This window comes from Lissotriton vulgaris, chromosome 3_1, assembly GCF_964263255.1.
Source record: "Lissotriton vulgaris chromosome 3_1, aLisVul1.2, whole genome shotgun sequence".
Classification (NCBI taxonomy): Eukaryota; Metazoa; Chordata; class Amphibia; order Caudata; family Salamandridae; genus Lissotriton; species Lissotriton vulgaris.
The window spans coordinates 1,394,689,791-1,394,706,070 of record NC_141689.1 but is presented as its reverse complement, the minus strand read 5'-3'; the positions used below and the strand labels follow the sequence as shown (position 1 = coordinate 1,394,706,070).

Sequence of the window (16,280 nt, the reverse complement as noted above, 5' to 3'; positions counted from 1 at the left end):
CTGTTCAATAAATACTTTTTATTGAAAACGCCTGTCTCTCTATTTCTCTGCACCACTGATGAAACGAAGCATGCACGATTGACTGAGTAAAATTTCTATCTATTGTTTCCACAACTCTGAAGATACGTTTTATCTTTGGGAAACAAAGTTGTCATGTTTATGCGATTGTCGGAAACTAATCCTTTGATTGTTTATTCGAGAAAGTTTCTAGTGACCTCTGAGCTAGCGGGCACTCACAACTAAGTTAAATATATTCGATAGAGACCTAGTCGACCTCAGTCCTACGTCAATTCTATAGGATATATTATTCCAATGCGCAGAGCATATGGGGAATATAGGAACTACACCACACAACTTTGTTTGCAGAGGACAAATTTGCTCCCTATGAAGCACAATGTATGTTAAATGAGTATGCATGCGAGAATGTGAGTGGGATGCTAATAAGGATGAAATTAATGGATGTGCAAGGGAATTGAGCAAGATTGTGTTTCTTGTGTTGTAATCATAGAGAGAATGCACATGGTGTTGTTGACAAGAAGAGAAATGGTTATGTTACTGCATGGTTTGCAGTAGAATACAGAGATCATGGTCTTTGCCAGTCCAAACAGGAGATACCCATGTCTTCGCCTATCTTTCAAGGACATCCACGAGAGGGGCATATTGGTAAACTGATTGACAAGTAAACATGTGTGTGTGAGTAACTGGCATTATGGAGGCTAACACTCCAACTGGCAGACTTGTGTGGATGGCTATATTGCCTTCACCTAAGAGAACTGTTGGTGAGACCGCGTGTCAGGCTGGCTCTTCTGCGGTGGAAATTATTTTTTAAACCATTCATCTGGAGGAGAAACATGATAAAAACTGGCTGACCACATTCATAGATAACCACGAATAGATGGATAGGGTTTGAAATGCATGACCAAGCCCGACCTGATCTACACATCTTTTAATCTATTCCCATAAATGACTAATACAGTCAAACACAAATGTTTAGTTTCAAATAGGACAAGGTTCCCAAACCAGTATCCCATCGCACCTTAACATGTATTTGCAAAGAACACATTAACTTGTTGGTTATCTTGCCTTGAATAACAGATGTTAATGTATTACAACGTAAGGGTATTCATTTTTGGACCTCAGGGTGATGAAACGTGCAGCGGACTCACCAGGATTCAAACTTGTGACCATGAGGTCAAACAAAGGTTCAAACAATTGATGCACTGGTCCACTGAACGAACAGGTCATGGACATCTTAGGTCTGTGAATATCGTAATAGCACTATAGGAGGCTGACATTTCCATTACTGAGTTGTGTAATCACTAATTCTCATACCATTTTCATTGCCTACCAAAAAAGAAACTTTTTCTGAGATTTGTGCCTGCTGTCTAAGACTTCTGTGTGAATTTCCCAAAAGGTTCTATAAGATTCTGATTTGATCAATTTATTTCTGTAATTAAAATAAAATAGGAGGAAATCATACAGAGTACACAACCCACCCCATGGGAGTGCTTAAAAAGTATTTAAAAAATGCTTCATTTTAAGGCCTGTTCTTCACACGTCTGATCTCGGGCACATGCAGTCTCAATTTCACTATTGAAGGAGTACTTACAGAGTTGTGGTTCATGAAATGACTATTGCTAACCCATTCCTGTAAGGAGCTAGAGGTATATGGGTTAAAAGCATCTCAAGGTATTCTAATATCTTTATTAGAGAACCCTTGTGGTAAGACTAGCCTGCATGTTTCATCCCTTATGGATGGGCCCAATACAGTTCTTGCACTTTCATCAGGCTCAAAACCAATCTCTCTTTTATCTGCCGGAGGGACAGTGGATATCATCCCTCTATGTAACTAATGAAAACCTGCTGGTAATATGAAAAAATAGATATACAAAGCCAAAAGGTCACTTGTATTTAGTTAGGTGTTTTCCACTCTTGAATGAACCCCGTATGCTGAGAGATGTGTTTTCTCACAGGTGGAAGGAGCGGAAGACCCTGAAACCTTATTTGGTCTTCAATATTCGAATTCCCCTCTTGAGAACCTGGTATGTCGATTGCCTTGCACCTTTTTTTACCACAAGGGTGCTCTAATATTTCTTTATTTGCATATCTTGAGTGAATTTTACCAGATATCCCTCGATCTCTAAACCTCAAAATATAGTGGCGCAACAAGTAACTAACTTACCCTATGATAAACATAAATAGCAGCTTCTAACAAAAATGAATTAAAATGCTCATAAAAATATGAACCACAAAAAACAAACATGCTAAAATTCCCTTAATATAAATAACAGTTTGGGTTATTTTTACCTTCAAGCCAATCAGAGATAGACATAGACTCTGAACTCCCTTGGAAGAATCATTCAAGAGGTTGCTGTAGCAATTTTCCAAAGGACTGCTTACTAGTTCTTGAACCTGCACAATAAATTAGTAGACCGTGTTAGAAAATAGGGTAACAAAAGACAAGTATATATTCCATGCCTTGTAAGTCTCAGCGTATGGACGGCCACTACCCAAGGTATTTGGGTCAACATGGATAGGTTTCTTTATGAATACATAATTATTAATCACCCAAAAAGCCATTTTCTGGATTACCGGGCAAAAATTTCAAAGCCAATTTTACACTACGTTTGAGCTGCTTTTTCTGAAAATTCAAGTGGCAAGCACATATTTTCAGAACCTTTTTTTCACAGAGATTAATCAACAATAATAAAAGGAAACATTTAAGCAAAGCTTACCTTTGCTTAAATATACCACATACTGGAACACCTGGAAAATTGGGACTGCATCACAGCAGAAGCCCTGCAAAGGAACTGAATAATTCAGTACAACAGTTGACACAACTCATTTTGAATCTGTGCACTTCATCAACAAAAAGCACAAGTTACTACTTGTGTAACGATATATCTGTAAGAGACATTAGTTAGTGATAGATTCCTTACCTTAGAATATCCCCAGGCGTCAGACTGGATCCGGAAACTTTTGCGTAGCAGTATCCTTGCGCGTCGGTAGGCGTCGTCTGCGGCTCCGCGTCCGTCGTCAGCGTCGTGGGCGCTGTAGGAGAGTAGGGTCTGCAATCCTATGATCACCCAGATTTTTTGCTTTTGTTTCACTGGTTTACGACTTTCTCTGGCTGTGGGCCTGCTAATCAGACCCACAGCCTAGCTGTTCTCTCACTAATTTGACATGTGTACCCTAGGTACATAATCCAATTGGTACTGGGCCACCTTATCAGACCCTATAACTCAGGGCATAGGTGTACCCAGGGCCTACCAGGGGCTGAAGCATGTATTATGCCACCCCTGGATGGCCATCTAAATCTGACACAACTGGCTGCACGACAGCTGGGGCAAGGTGGTGTAATCACCCTTTGCTTTAGATATAGTATACCTATATCTAACCCTAAAAATGGACACACAGATTCCTATCAGTCACTACTACGGCAGGCCTTGACAATCCTGAAGGCAGAGTGCTTGGAATCGTGTGAGATGGTGCTCTGGCATGAGCTGAGCCCGTTTGCAGCTTGCGGAACCAAGTCCTAATAGCTGTTCCATGATAACGCATACCATATACTCTTAAGTGCATTATAATCCTCGCGGTTAAATGCTATCTCTGGTATCGCTTTATCAAAACATGTCGAGTAAGGTGTCATACGAATTGGAATACTAACCCCTCGCCAATTCTGGCGACGGGGTTAGCATTCCACCCTTCTAGAGGGACACGACATGTATGTAACTGTGAACCCCGGTTAAAGTTAACTCAAGCCTCAGCATCACAAAATGGATGCTGCCACCACAGACACGAGTCTGACCCCCTGCAGCTGGGAGTCCTTCCAGCGAGGGGAGCTTGGACAAAGGGTTTCCTGTCAGGGGCGGTGCTAGCACCATCCCAGACAGGGTTTTGTGTATCCTGGGTAGGCAGGGCTTTACAGGAAGGTGACTGCAAGTGGCTCACTACGCATCTCCCGGCTAGAACCAGTTCCAGGGGCACACCAGCCCCTGGCCTGGGGAAAGTCCGGCATGGGAGAGGGGTGTAACCACCCCCCTTCCTGGTGCCACCCCTAGGGCAGGACCTAGTCGCGTACCCACCCCTTTCTTTAAGATAAAGGCAGGAGCGGGGACCCTTCCAAATTACATCATCTTTGAATCAAGAAACTACTTTCTACGAAAGGAACTCTCGACTTCTTCTCAAGATTTCTCCCTTGTGGCTAAGGAGTAGTCACCCTGCATCCGCAGGCACCATCTAAGAACTCTGCGGTTTGCTGCACGTCCTTCCTCCGGATTCCGACCGACCAGCACGACGAGACCCGGCTTCCCTGGCACCTCTGACCTCTACAGCTAAGCTGAGAACCGTAGGTGCGACGAGACCTCGAGGGACCGGCCATCATCAGAACTGCACGACTTCTATCCAGCACGACCGCCGAGGGATCCTCTGGTGAGTGCTTTGGGGTCCGAGAAGCCCCGACCCTGAGCAGCTCCAGCACCGAAGACCAGCCCCCCAGCCTCCACGAGATCTGTGTGGGGCCCTTCTGCTTTTTGGCTGCTCACCGCGTTGTCTGGCTACTAGCCCGCTGGCTTGTGGCCTTCCCGACGACGACCGACGACATCACCACTGCTAGTCTGGTTTCTTCAGACTGGCCCTTGCTCCCTTCCAAAAGAGGAGCACCCCGGACCCTCCTGGTCCACTCCAGACGCCATTTTAGGTCCACCGAGTGGGCTTGAATTTGCCAAGATTTGTTGCCCCAATCCTGGGTCCAGCGACGTCGACAGCATCAACCATCCTGGGACAGCTCGCACCTCCATCCTGGTCGCCGACAACGCCTCCTGGTCCGTGAGACTGCAGAGCCCAGCGTCGCCCACTCACCTGGTCGAGGTGACTACCATCTGGTGCCATCCTGGTGCCCACACAATCACTGGCTAGTGATTAAGAACTTGGTCCCCTCTGCTTTCAGGTGTCTTCCATCTTCGATCCAGGCTTGGATCCACCGAACAATCTTCACTGGTCGCCTGCCAGCAACTTCTTCTTTCAGGCTCCTGGTTCGTCAACGAGGATTCCCGACGTCTTTTCAGACCTATGCAGCCGCAGCCCCTGGGCTAGATAACTTCGGCATTTCGGTGCCCCAGCATAGCCTCACTATCCAAGGGTCCAGATCCACTTTCGTTTTCAACCTACCTAGTCGGGTTTGCCCGAGAACACTAACTTTGCTTTTACTAGCCTCCATAGACTTTGTCCCGCATCCCGCGTGAGAGTGCACACTCTGCACCCGAGTCCCCTAGGCCTCCTACTAGTAATCTGAAGGTTCAGTGACGTAGTCCTAGCGATTCCAAAGCCTATTAGTCCAGTACTTACCTGCTAGTAATTTCGCATTCCACTTTCATAGTATATGGTTTTTCGTGCCCCTCGGGCATTTGTGCAAATTGTGCAACTTCAAGTATTTTCGTAAGAGTTTTGTTGTGTGCTTAGTACCCTGTCCTCATAAAGAGTACAGGGCTGTTGTGATCTAAATAAATACACTGTTTATTTTCATAACACTTGTGTGGTGTCCTTTCACTTGGTGTTCAAGGGGTATATGTGATGGTATAACAGCTGGCTTAACACGCCCTCTAGAGTCTAGCCTAAAGACTGCTCTTGTCCATGCTACTAGGATAGCTGGTCTATCGGTTGACTTACAACCAATCATCAATAAGGGTTGTTTGGACTGATACATAGTGATCACTAGAATAGTGAGCACTGCATATCAGGCCAACTTCTCACATTGGTGAGCAGCGGTTGGGATTTGAGCTTGCTGTTTTACCACACGTATCCTAAGAATATCCTTGTGAAAGATCACATAAGTTTAAGGTACATATAACTTAGCTTAGAATACTCTGAGTTCTACTGAACCAGCTGTTGTAGTTTAACAAGGCTTAGCACACCTTGACTACAACTCTTAGCAAGGGATCAGTAGGCAAACAAATAGTGTAGGTAGGTGCATCACTTACACCACACTAGAAGCATGTCTAACCACGGAGAATCTTCAGAGACCCCTCTTGTGGTTGTGGACCCTCCACAGGTCCCTTCCAGATATGCTGCTCTTAGCTTCCAGGAGATGAGACAAGTGTGTACCTCCAGGAAACTAAAACAGGGTTCAAACCCTACCATTCCTTTTCTGATTGGTCTCTTAGAGACTTATGATGCTAGGAGGGCTGCTAACACAGATCCTTCTCATCCAGATGGGAACATGCCCCCCTTACAGGGTCCCTTTGAAAACCATGACCACCCCCTCCAGGAGGCAGATGATGCTGAGGATGAGGATGAGGATGAAGATGAGTTATCAGGGGAGGAGGCAGACAAAGGTCAGGTAGAAGTCAGTAGACTCACTAGGACCAACTTAAGTAGGCATGAGAATGGATTTGGGGGACCCCCAGGGCCACTCTCAGGCAGACTTAACATTGGGAATGGACGAGATAGGTCTCTATCTAGAGGCTCCAGACCTCTTCTCGTAGAGGGATGTCATCCCCTAAGAGAAGGGAGCATGAAGCTAAGATGAGGGAAGCCACTTTGAGGATTGAAAGAGAAGAACTTGCCCTGGCCAAAGAGAGGCTTGCCTTTGCTAGAGAGCAAAAGTTAAGTGGGTTAGATCTCACTGGTGGCAGCATTCTCCCAAGAGAAAAAGACAGGAGTTTAGACACTAGACACCTGAGTAAGATAGTGCCCCCCTTTAACCCTTTCGATGCTGATGACGAGCTGGGCTCGTCATGGTGCACGGTGGTCGTGTGCTGATGACGAGCCCAGCTCGTCATGAGCCCCACCCTCGGGGGAAGCGCTGGCGCTCCCCCCGAGGTTCTCTGATCTTCGTTGTTTTGCTCGGGGCGGCAGCGGAGGCCCCCGCCCCCCCCCCCTGGGAATCCCTGATGACGTCAGCCCGCACAGCGCGCGCGGACATCATCAGGGATTCCCTGCGCTCGGGAAGCCATTTGCTTCCTGCGCGTCTGGACAGAAGGTGAGTTTCTCGTGTCCGGCGGGGGTTTGGGGCCGCAAAGAGGCATCAGGGGAGAGGAAAGAGATTTTCCTTTCCCCTGAAGTCTCTTTGCAGGGCATTTCTGCCTCACGATCGCGCACAGCGTCGCGATCGTGCGGCGGAAATGCCCCCACTAGCACCAGGGATTGTAAATTTAGCTTTTCGGAAGCGACCCCTTGGGCAAGGGTCGCTTCCAGGTGGGCAGACATTTTCTTGACGATTTTCTGCCCCCCCTGGGGGCAAATCGGCCCGTTATTTCGGCCGTTTTGCCCCCAGGGGGGGCAGAAATAAACCACTGGCACCAGGGATTATTTGTTTTGGCAATGTTTGTTTTTGGAAGCGACCCCTTGGGTAAGGGTCGCTTCCTGGGGGCCTTTATTTTGTCGTTTATTTTCTGTCCCCCCTGGGGGCAAATCGGCGCGTTTTTTTTGCCGTTTTGCCCCCGGGGGGGTCCGAAAATGCCCACTAGCACCAGGGATCGTGAAATTAGCTTTTAGGAAGCGACCCCTTGGGCAAGGGTCGCTTCCAGGTGGGCAGCCATTTTATTTTCGATTTTCTGCTGACCCTGGGGGCAAATCGGGCCGTTATTTCGGCCGTTTTGCCCCCGGGGGGGGCAGAAATAAACCACTGGCACCAGGGATTTTTTATTAGTGCATGTTTGTTTTGGGAAGCGACCCCTTGGGTAAGGGTCGCCTCCAGGGGGCCTTGATTTTGTTGTTTATTTTCTGTCCCCCCCCCTTGGGGCAAATAGGGCCTTTTTTTTGCCGTTTTGCCCCCGGGGGGGGGGGGGGCAGAAAATGCCCACTAGCACCAGGGATCTTGAAATTAGCTTTTTGGAAGCGACCCCTTGGGCAAGGGTCGCTTCCAGGTGGGCTGTGATAATATTTTTGTTTTTCTGCCCCCCCGGGGGGCAAATCAGCCCGTTTTTTTAGTTGCTTTGCCCCCAGGTGGGGGCAGAAATTCCCCACTGGCACCAGGGATCTGTTTTGAGGCAATGTATATGTTTTGGAGGCGACCCCTTGGGCAAGGGTCTCTTCCTGGTGGCAAGTAATTGTTTTTGAATTTCTGCCCCCCCTTGGGGCAAATCGGAGTGGTGTTTGCCTGGCGGTGTGTGTAGTGGTGCTTGGCTGGATGGTGTGCGTGGAGTGGTACTTGGCTGTATGTGCACGGAGTGCTGCTTGGCTGGCGGTGTGTGTGGAGTGGCGCATGGCTGGATGGTGTGCGTGGAGCGGTACTTGGCTGTCTGTGCACGGAGTGGTGCTTTGCTTGCGGTGTGCGTGGAGTGGCGCTTTGCTTGCGGTGTGCGTGGAGTGGTGCTTGGCTGGCGGTGTGCGTGGAGTGGAGCTTGCGGTGTGCGTGGAGTGGTGCTTGGCTGGTGGTGTGCGTGGAGTGGTACTTGGCTGTCTGTGCGTGGAGTGGTGCTTGGCTGGCGGTGTGTGTGGACTGGTGCTTGGCTGGCGGTGTGCGTGGAGTGGTGCTTGGCTTGCGGTGTGGTGCTTGGCTGGCGGTGTGTGTGGAGTGGCGCTTGGCTGGATGGTGTGCGTGGAGTGGCGCTTGGCTGGATGGTGTGCGTGGAGTGGTGCTTGGCTTGCGGTGTGCGTGGAGTGGTGCTTGGCTTGCGGTGTGCGTGGAGTGGCGCTTGGCTTGCGGTGTGCGTGGAGTGGTGCTTGGCTTGCGGTGTGCGTGGAGTGGTGCTTGGCTTGCGGTGTGCATGGAGTGGCGCTTGGCTTGCGGTGTGCGTGGAGTGGCGCTTGGCTGGCGGTGTGGTGCTTGGCTGGCGGTGTGGTGCTTGGCTGGCGGTGTGTGGAGTGGCGCATGGCTGGATGGTGTGCGTGGAGTAGTACTTGGCTGTCTGTGCACGGAGTGGTGCTTGGCTGGTGGTGTGCGTGGAGTGGCGCTTGGCTGGATGGTGTGCGTGGAGTGGCGCTTGGCTGGATGGTGTGCGTGGAGTGGCGCTTGGCTGGATGGTGTGCGTGGAGTGGTGCTTGGCTTGCGGTGTGCGTGGAGTGGTGCTTGGCTTGCGGTGTGCGTGGAGTGGCGCTTGGCTTGCGGTGTGCGTGGAGTGGTGCTTGGCTTGCGGTGTGAATGGAGTGGCGCTTGGCTTGCGGTGTGCGTGGAGTGGCGCTTGGCTGGCGGTGTGGTGCTTGGCTGGCGGTGTGGTGCTTGGCTGGCGGTGTGTGTGGAGTGGCGCATGGCTGGATGGTGTGCGTGGAGTAGTACTTGGCTGTCTGTGCACGGAGTGGTGCTTGGCTGGTGGTCTGTGTGGAGTGGCGCTTGGCTGGATGGTGTGCGTGGAGTGGCGCTTGGCTGGATGGTGTGCGTGGAGTGGCGCTTGGCTGGATGGTGTGCGTGGAGTGGTGCTTGGCTTGCGGTGTGCGTGGAGTGGCGCTTGGCTTGCGGTGTGCGTGGAGTGGCGCTGTGCTTGCGGTGTGCGTGGAGTGGCGCTGTGCTTGCGGTGTGCATGGAGTGGTGCTTGGCTTGCGGTGTGCATGGAGTGGCGCTTGGCTTGCGGTGTGCGTGGAGTGGCGCTTGGCTAGCGGTGTGGTGCTTGGCTGGCGGTGTGTGTGGAGTGGCGCATGGCTGGATGGTGTGCGTGGAGTGGTACTTGGCTGTCTGTGCATGGAGTACTGCTTGGCTGGCGGTGTGTGTCGAGTGGTGTTTGGCTGGCGGTGTGTGTGGAGTGGCGCTTGGCTGGATGGTGAGCGTGGAGTGGTACTTGGCTGTCTGTGCATGGAGTGGTGCTTGGCTGGCGGTGTGCGTGGAGTGGCGCTTTGCTTGCGGTGTGCTTGGAGTGGTTCTTGGCTGGCGGTGTGCGTGGAGTGGTTCTTGGCTGGCGGTGTGCGTGGTGTGGTACTTGGCTGTCTGTGTGCGCTGAGTGATGTTTGGCTGGCTGTGTGCATGGTTTGGTGCTTGGATGGTGGTGTGGGTGGTCTGGCGCTCGGCTGGCGGTGTGTGAGTACTAACTTTCTGTTGGTCACTACATACACTGCTAGTTGAGTGACACTCTACGCAGTCCATCATTTTGTGTAGTTGCTGTGGCAGATATATGGGCGTGTGAAAGTGATGGGCCCTTGAATGGCGCTGTCTGCTGGTGTGAGTGTTGTAATGTGATGGGTCCGCGGCTGGCGGCGTGAATGTTTTGTATGTGTCACACGTACGAAAGGTGTATGAATGGCCTGTAAAGAGGTTGGTGCCTTGACGTGGCTTTACAGCTCACGAGCTGTGAGTCAGTGGTTCAGTTTATCATACTTTCAATTATACGCAGTGTATTTCATTTTTGTGAAATTACTTGCAAATAAAATTGTATGTACTGAATCATCACTCATCCTCGTGCCAAATCCAACCAGTATGTGTGTGTGTTTGCGGTTTAGATGGCTGTCCAGTAATATTTGTTTTTGTTTTCCCTTTTAGAAGTAGGGTGTACCTTGTCCCTTTTTGTGAATGTTGTAATGTGTTGCTTTTCCTTCCGGATGGTGTCAATGGTCTGGTGTGTAACAGGTATGAAAGGTGCGTGAATGGCCTGTAAAACGGTTGGTGCCTTGTCGTGGCTTTACAGCTCACGAGTTGGGAGTCACTGGTTTGGTTTTTATGCATTTATTTATTGACAGAGCATTTCATTTTTTGAAATATCTTGTTAATAAAATTTTATGTACTGAACCATCACTCGCCCTCGTGCCAAATCCAACCTGTATGTGTGTGTCTTTGAGGAATAGTTAGCCGTGCTTGAATGTTTGACTTTTGAGTAACTCTGTTACGGTGTACATTATAGCTATAAATAACTTACTAAATTTAGATTTTATTGTTAAACCATGGAAGTATATGGTCATGTCTTTCTGGTGAATTTTATTGATTTTTTTCCACAATCTCCTGCAAACTTGAAATTGTCGGTCAAAATTTCCTTGAATCACACGCTCTCAAATTGAAAACTTAATTCGCCACCGTACAATTTGGACCGTTTCCTTTTGTAGCCACTATGCCTACCCACGCAAGTGAGGTACCATTTTTATCGGGAGACCTGGGGGAACGCTGGGTGGGAGGAAATTTGTGTGAGCCCAGTGACGCCACGCTTTCCCACGCAAAAAAAAGTGTGTAAACACTGATTTTTCCAGCAAAAATTGAGGTTTGCAAGGGATTCTGGGTAAAGGAACGTTGGAGGATCCACGCAAGCCATACCTCCTTGGAAGCCCCTGGGTGTCTACTTTTCAGAAATGTGTGGGTTTAGTAGGTTTCCCTACATGGCCGTCTCGCACGGGGCCAAAAACCCAGGTAACCCCTCTTTCAAAAGCTGGTGCTATTGACATTCAATAGCCCCAGCTTTTGCAAGAGAGGTTACCTGGGTTTTTGGCCCCGTGCGAGACGGCCATGTAGGGAAACCTACCAAACCCACCCATTTCTGACAAGTAGACACCCGGGGGCTTCCAAGGAGGTATGGCTTGCGTGGATCCTCCAACGTTCCTTTACCCAGAATCCCTTGCAAACCTCAATTTTTGATGGAAAAATCATTTTTTACACACTTTTTTTGCGTGGGAAAGCGTGGCGTCACTGGGCTCACACAAATTTCCTCCCACCCTGCGTTCCCCCAGGTCTCCCGATAAAAATGGTACCTCACTTGCGTGGGTAGGCATAGTGGCTGCAACAGGAAAAGGTCCAAATCGTACGGTGGAGACATTACAATAACCAATAGCAAGATTACCTTCTTTTTTTAGGGGGGGGGGACTGAGTTATTGGACCGGGGCTCGGCGGGCATCTTTGGTAACTACCAAACCCAAACATTTCTGAAAACTAGACACCCGGGGGAGTCTGGGGAGGTATGGCATGCGTGGGTCCCCCAATGTTTTCCTACCCAGAAATCCCTGCAAACCATAAATTTAGGTTAAAAAAACAGTTTTCCATACATTTTTGCGTGGGATCGCCGTGTCGGCACAAATGTCCTACCACCCTGCGTTCCCCTTGTTCTCCCGAGTAAAATGATACCTCACTTGTGTGGGTGGGCCAAAGGCCTGTGACTAAGGCAGGGGGGCTTAATTTGTAACACTGAAATACTACTTTTTTCAACATTCATTTTTGGCCTGTTCTGCTTTGGGGCACCCACACAAGTGAGGTATCCTTTTACTCGGGAGAACAGGGGGAGCGCTGGGTGGTAGGACATTTTTGCCGGCACGGTGATCCCAGGCAAAAGAGTTTGGAAAAGTGATTATTTTACCTATTTTTAAGGTTTGCAAGGTGTTCTGGGTAGGAAAACGTTCGGGGACCCACGCATGCCATACCTCCCTGGACTCCCCCGGGGGTCTACTTTTCAGATCTGTTTGGGTTTGGTACTTTCCAAAGAATACCACCGAGCCCCGGGCCAAAAACTCAGGTGCCCCCCCCCCAAAAATGAAGGTTGTTTAGCAATTTGGTTTTGTAAATTCACCACCGTACAATTTGGACCGTTTCCTTTTGCAGCCACTATGCCTACCCACGCAAGTGAGGTACCATTTTTATCGGGAGACCTGGGGGAACGCTGGGTGGGAGGAAATTTGTGTGAGCCCAGTGACGCCACGCTTTCCCACGCAAAAAAAGTGTGTAAACACTGATTTTTCCAGCAAAAATTGAGGTTTGCAAGGGATTCTGGGTAAAGGAACGTTGGAGGATCCACGCAAGCCATACCTCCTTGGAAGCCCCTGGGTGTCTACTTTTCAGAAATGTGTGGGTTTAGTAGGTTTCCCTACATGGCCGTCTCGCACGGGGCCAAAAACCCAGGTAGCCCCTCTTTCAAAAGCTGGTGCTATTGACATTCAATAGCCCCAGCTTTTGCAAGAGAGGTTACCTGGGTTTTTGGCCCCGTGCGAGACGGCCATGTAGGGAAACCTACCAAACCCACACATTTCTGACAAGTAGACACCCGGGGGCTTCCAAGGAGGTATGGCTTGCGTGGATCCTCCAACGTTCCTTTACCCAGAATCCCTTGCAAACCTCAATTTTTGATGGAAAAATCATTTTTTACACACTTTTTTTGCGTGGGAAAGCGTGGCGTCACTGGGCTCACACAAATTTCCTCCCACCCTGCGTTCCCCCAGGTCTCCCGATAAAAATGGTACCTCACTTGCGTGGGTAGGCATAGTGGCTGCAACAGGAAAAGGTCCAAATCGTACGGTGGAGACATTACAATAACCAATAGCAAGATTACCTTCTTTTTTTAAGGGGGGGGGACTGAGTTATTGGACCGGGGCTCGGCGGGCATCTTTGGTAACTACCAAACCCAAACATTTCTGAAAACTAGACACCCGGGGGAGTCTGGGGAGGTATGGCATGCGTGGGTCCCCCAATGTTTTCCTACCCAGAAATCCCTGCAAACCATAAATTTAGGTTAAAAAAACAGTTTTCCATACATTTTTGCGTGGGATCGCCGTGTCGGCACAAATGTCCTACCACCCTGCGTTCCCCTTGTTCTCCCGAGTAAAATGATACCTCACTTGTGTGGGTGGGCCAAAGGCCTGTGACTAAGGCAGGGGGGCTTAATTTGTAACACTGAAATACTACTTTTTTCAACATTCATTTTTGGCCTGTTCTGCTTTGGGGCACCCACACAAGTGAGGTATCCTTTTACTCGGGAGAACAGGGGGAGCGCTGGGTGGTAGGACATTTTTGCCGGCACGGTGATCCCACGCAAAAAAGTTTGGAAAAGTGATTATTTTACCTAATTTTAAGGTTTGCAAGGTGTTCTGGGTAGGAAAACGTTCGGGGACCCACGCATGCCATACCTCCCTGGACTCCCCCGGGAGTCTACTTTTCAGATCTGTTTGGGTTTGGTACTTTCCAAAGAATACCACCGAGCCCCGGGCCAAAAACTCAGGTGCCCCCCCCCAAAAATAAAGGTTGTTTAGCAATTTGGTTTTGTAAATTCACCACCGTACAATTTGGACCGTTTCCTTTTGCAGCCACTATGCCTACCCACGCAAGTGAGGTACCATTTTTCTCGGGAGACCTGGGGGAACGCAGGGTGGGTGGAAATTTGTTCATCCATGCAGATTCCGGAACTTTCCACCACAGAAATGTGAGGAAAATGCGTTTTTTTTCCCAATTTCTTAGCTTTGCAAGGGATTCTGGGTAAGAGAACCTGGGGGTAGGCAGTCGAGTCACCCCATCCTGAATTCCCCTGGGTGTCTACTTTTCAAAAATATATAGGTTTGCTAGGTTTCCCTAGGTGCCGGCAGAGCTAGGGTTCAAAAACAAAAGGTAGTCTCTTTGCCCAAAAAGGCCACAATTTCACAGAAAAATTGAGTTGTGACCACGTTGCGTTTTGCGCTGTTTCCTGTCGCAGCCACTATGCCTACCCACGCAAGTGAGATACCATTTTTCTCGGGAGACCTGGGGGAACGCTGGGTGGGTGGAAATTTGTTGATCCACGCAGATTCCGGAACTTTCCACCACAGAAATGTGAGGAAAATGCGGTTTTTTTCCCAATTTCTTAGCTTTGCAAGGGATTCTGGGTAAGAGAACCTGGGGGTAGGCAGTCGAGTCACCCCATCCTGAATTCCCCTGGGTGTCTACTTTTCAAAAATATATAGGTTTGCTAGGTTTCCCTAGGTGCCGGCAGAGCTAGGGTTCAAAAACAAAAGGTAGTCTCTTTGCCCAAAAAGGCCACAATTTCACAGAAAAATTGAGTTGTGACCACGTTGCGTTTTGCGCTGTTTCCTGTCGCAGCCACTATGCCTACCCACGCAAGTGAGATACCATTTTTCTCGGGAGACCTGGGGGAACGCTGGGTGGGTGGAAATTTGTTGATCCACGCAGATTCCGGAACTTTCCACCACAGAAATGTGAGGAAAATGCGTTTTTTTTCCCAATTTCTTAGCTTTGCAAGGGATTCTGGGTAAGGGAACCTGGGGGTAGGCAGTTGAGTCACCCCATCCTGAATTCCCCTGGGTGTCTACTTTTCAAAAATATATAGGTTTGCTAGGTTTCCCTAGGTGCCGGCAGAGCTAGGGTTCAAAAACAAAAGGTAGTCTCTTTGCCCAAAAAGGCCACAATTTCACTGAAAAATTGAGTTGTGACCACGTTGCGTTTTGTGCTGTTTCCTGTCGCAGCCACTATGCCTACCCACGCAAGTGAGATACCATTTTTCTCGGGAGACCTGGGGGAACGCTGGGTGGGTGGAAATTTGTTGATCCACGCAGATTCCGGAACTTTCCACCACAGAAATGTGAGGAAAATGCGTTTTTTTTCCCAATTTCTTAGCTTTGCAAGGGATTCTGGGTAAGAGAACCTGGGGGTAGGCAGTCGAGTCACCCCATCCTGAATTCCCCTGGGTGTCTACTTTTCAAAAATATATAGGTTTGCTAGGTTTCCCTAGGTGCCGGCAGAGCTAGGGTTCAAAAACAAAAGGTAGTCTCTTTGCCCAAAAAGGCCACAATTTCACAGAAAAATTGAGTTGTGACCACGTTGCGTTTTGCGCTGTTTCCTGTCGCAGCCACTATGCCTACCCACGCAAGTGAGATACCATTTTTCTCGGGAGACCTGGGGGAACGCTGGGTGGGTGGAAATTTGTTGATCCACGCAGATTCCGGAACTTTCCACCACAGAAATGTGAGGAAAATGCGTTTTTTTCCCAATTTCTTAGCTTTGCAAGGGATTCTGGGTAAGGGAACCTGGGGGTAGGCAGTTGAGTCACCCCATCCTGAATTCCCCTGGGTGTCTACTTTTCAAAAATATATAGGTTTGCTAGGTTTCCCTAGGTGCCGGCAGAGCTAGGGTTCAAAAACAAAAGGTAGTCTCTTTGCCCAAAAAGGCCACAATTTCACTGAAAAATTGAGTTGTGACCACGTTGCGTTTTGTGCTGTTTCCTGTCGCAGCCACTATGCCTACCCACGCAAGTGAGATACCATTTTTCTCGGGAGACCTGGGGGAACGCTGGGTGGGTGGAAATTTGTTGATCCACCCCATCCTGAATTCCCCTGGGTGTCTACTTTTCAAAAACAAAAGGTAGTCTCTTTGCCCAAAAAGGCCACAATTTCACAAAAAAATTGAGTTGTGACCACGTTGCGTTTTGCGCTGTTTCCTGTCGCAGCCACTATGCCTACCCACGCAAGTGAGATACCATTTTTCTCGGGAGACCTGGGGGAACGCTGGGTGGGTGGAAATTCGTTGATCCACGCAGATTCCGGAACTTTCCACCACAGAAATGTGAGGAAAATGCGTTTTTTTTCCCCAATTTCTTAGCTTTGCAAGGGATTCTGGGTAAGAGAACCTGGGGGTAGGCAGTCGAGTCACCCCATCCTGAATTCCCCTGGGTGTTTACTTT

The 16,280-nt window shown here is 49.1% G+C and overlaps 1 protein-coding gene across 1 annotated transcript in view; it reads right to left on the bottom strand.

The window, feature by feature from the left end:
• The window catches only part of HELQ (helicase, POLQ like), a 606,359-nt gene that overhangs the window by 239,481 nt on the left and 350,598 nt on the right, over positions 1 to 16,280 (bottom strand). Inside the window, exon 11 of the mRNA XM_086961870.1 lies at positions 2,308 to 2,412. Coding sequence (XP_086817996.1) covers positions 2,308 to 2,412 — 105 coding nt within the window. The remainder of the gene's footprint in view (positions 1 to 2,307; positions 2,413 to 16,280) is intronic.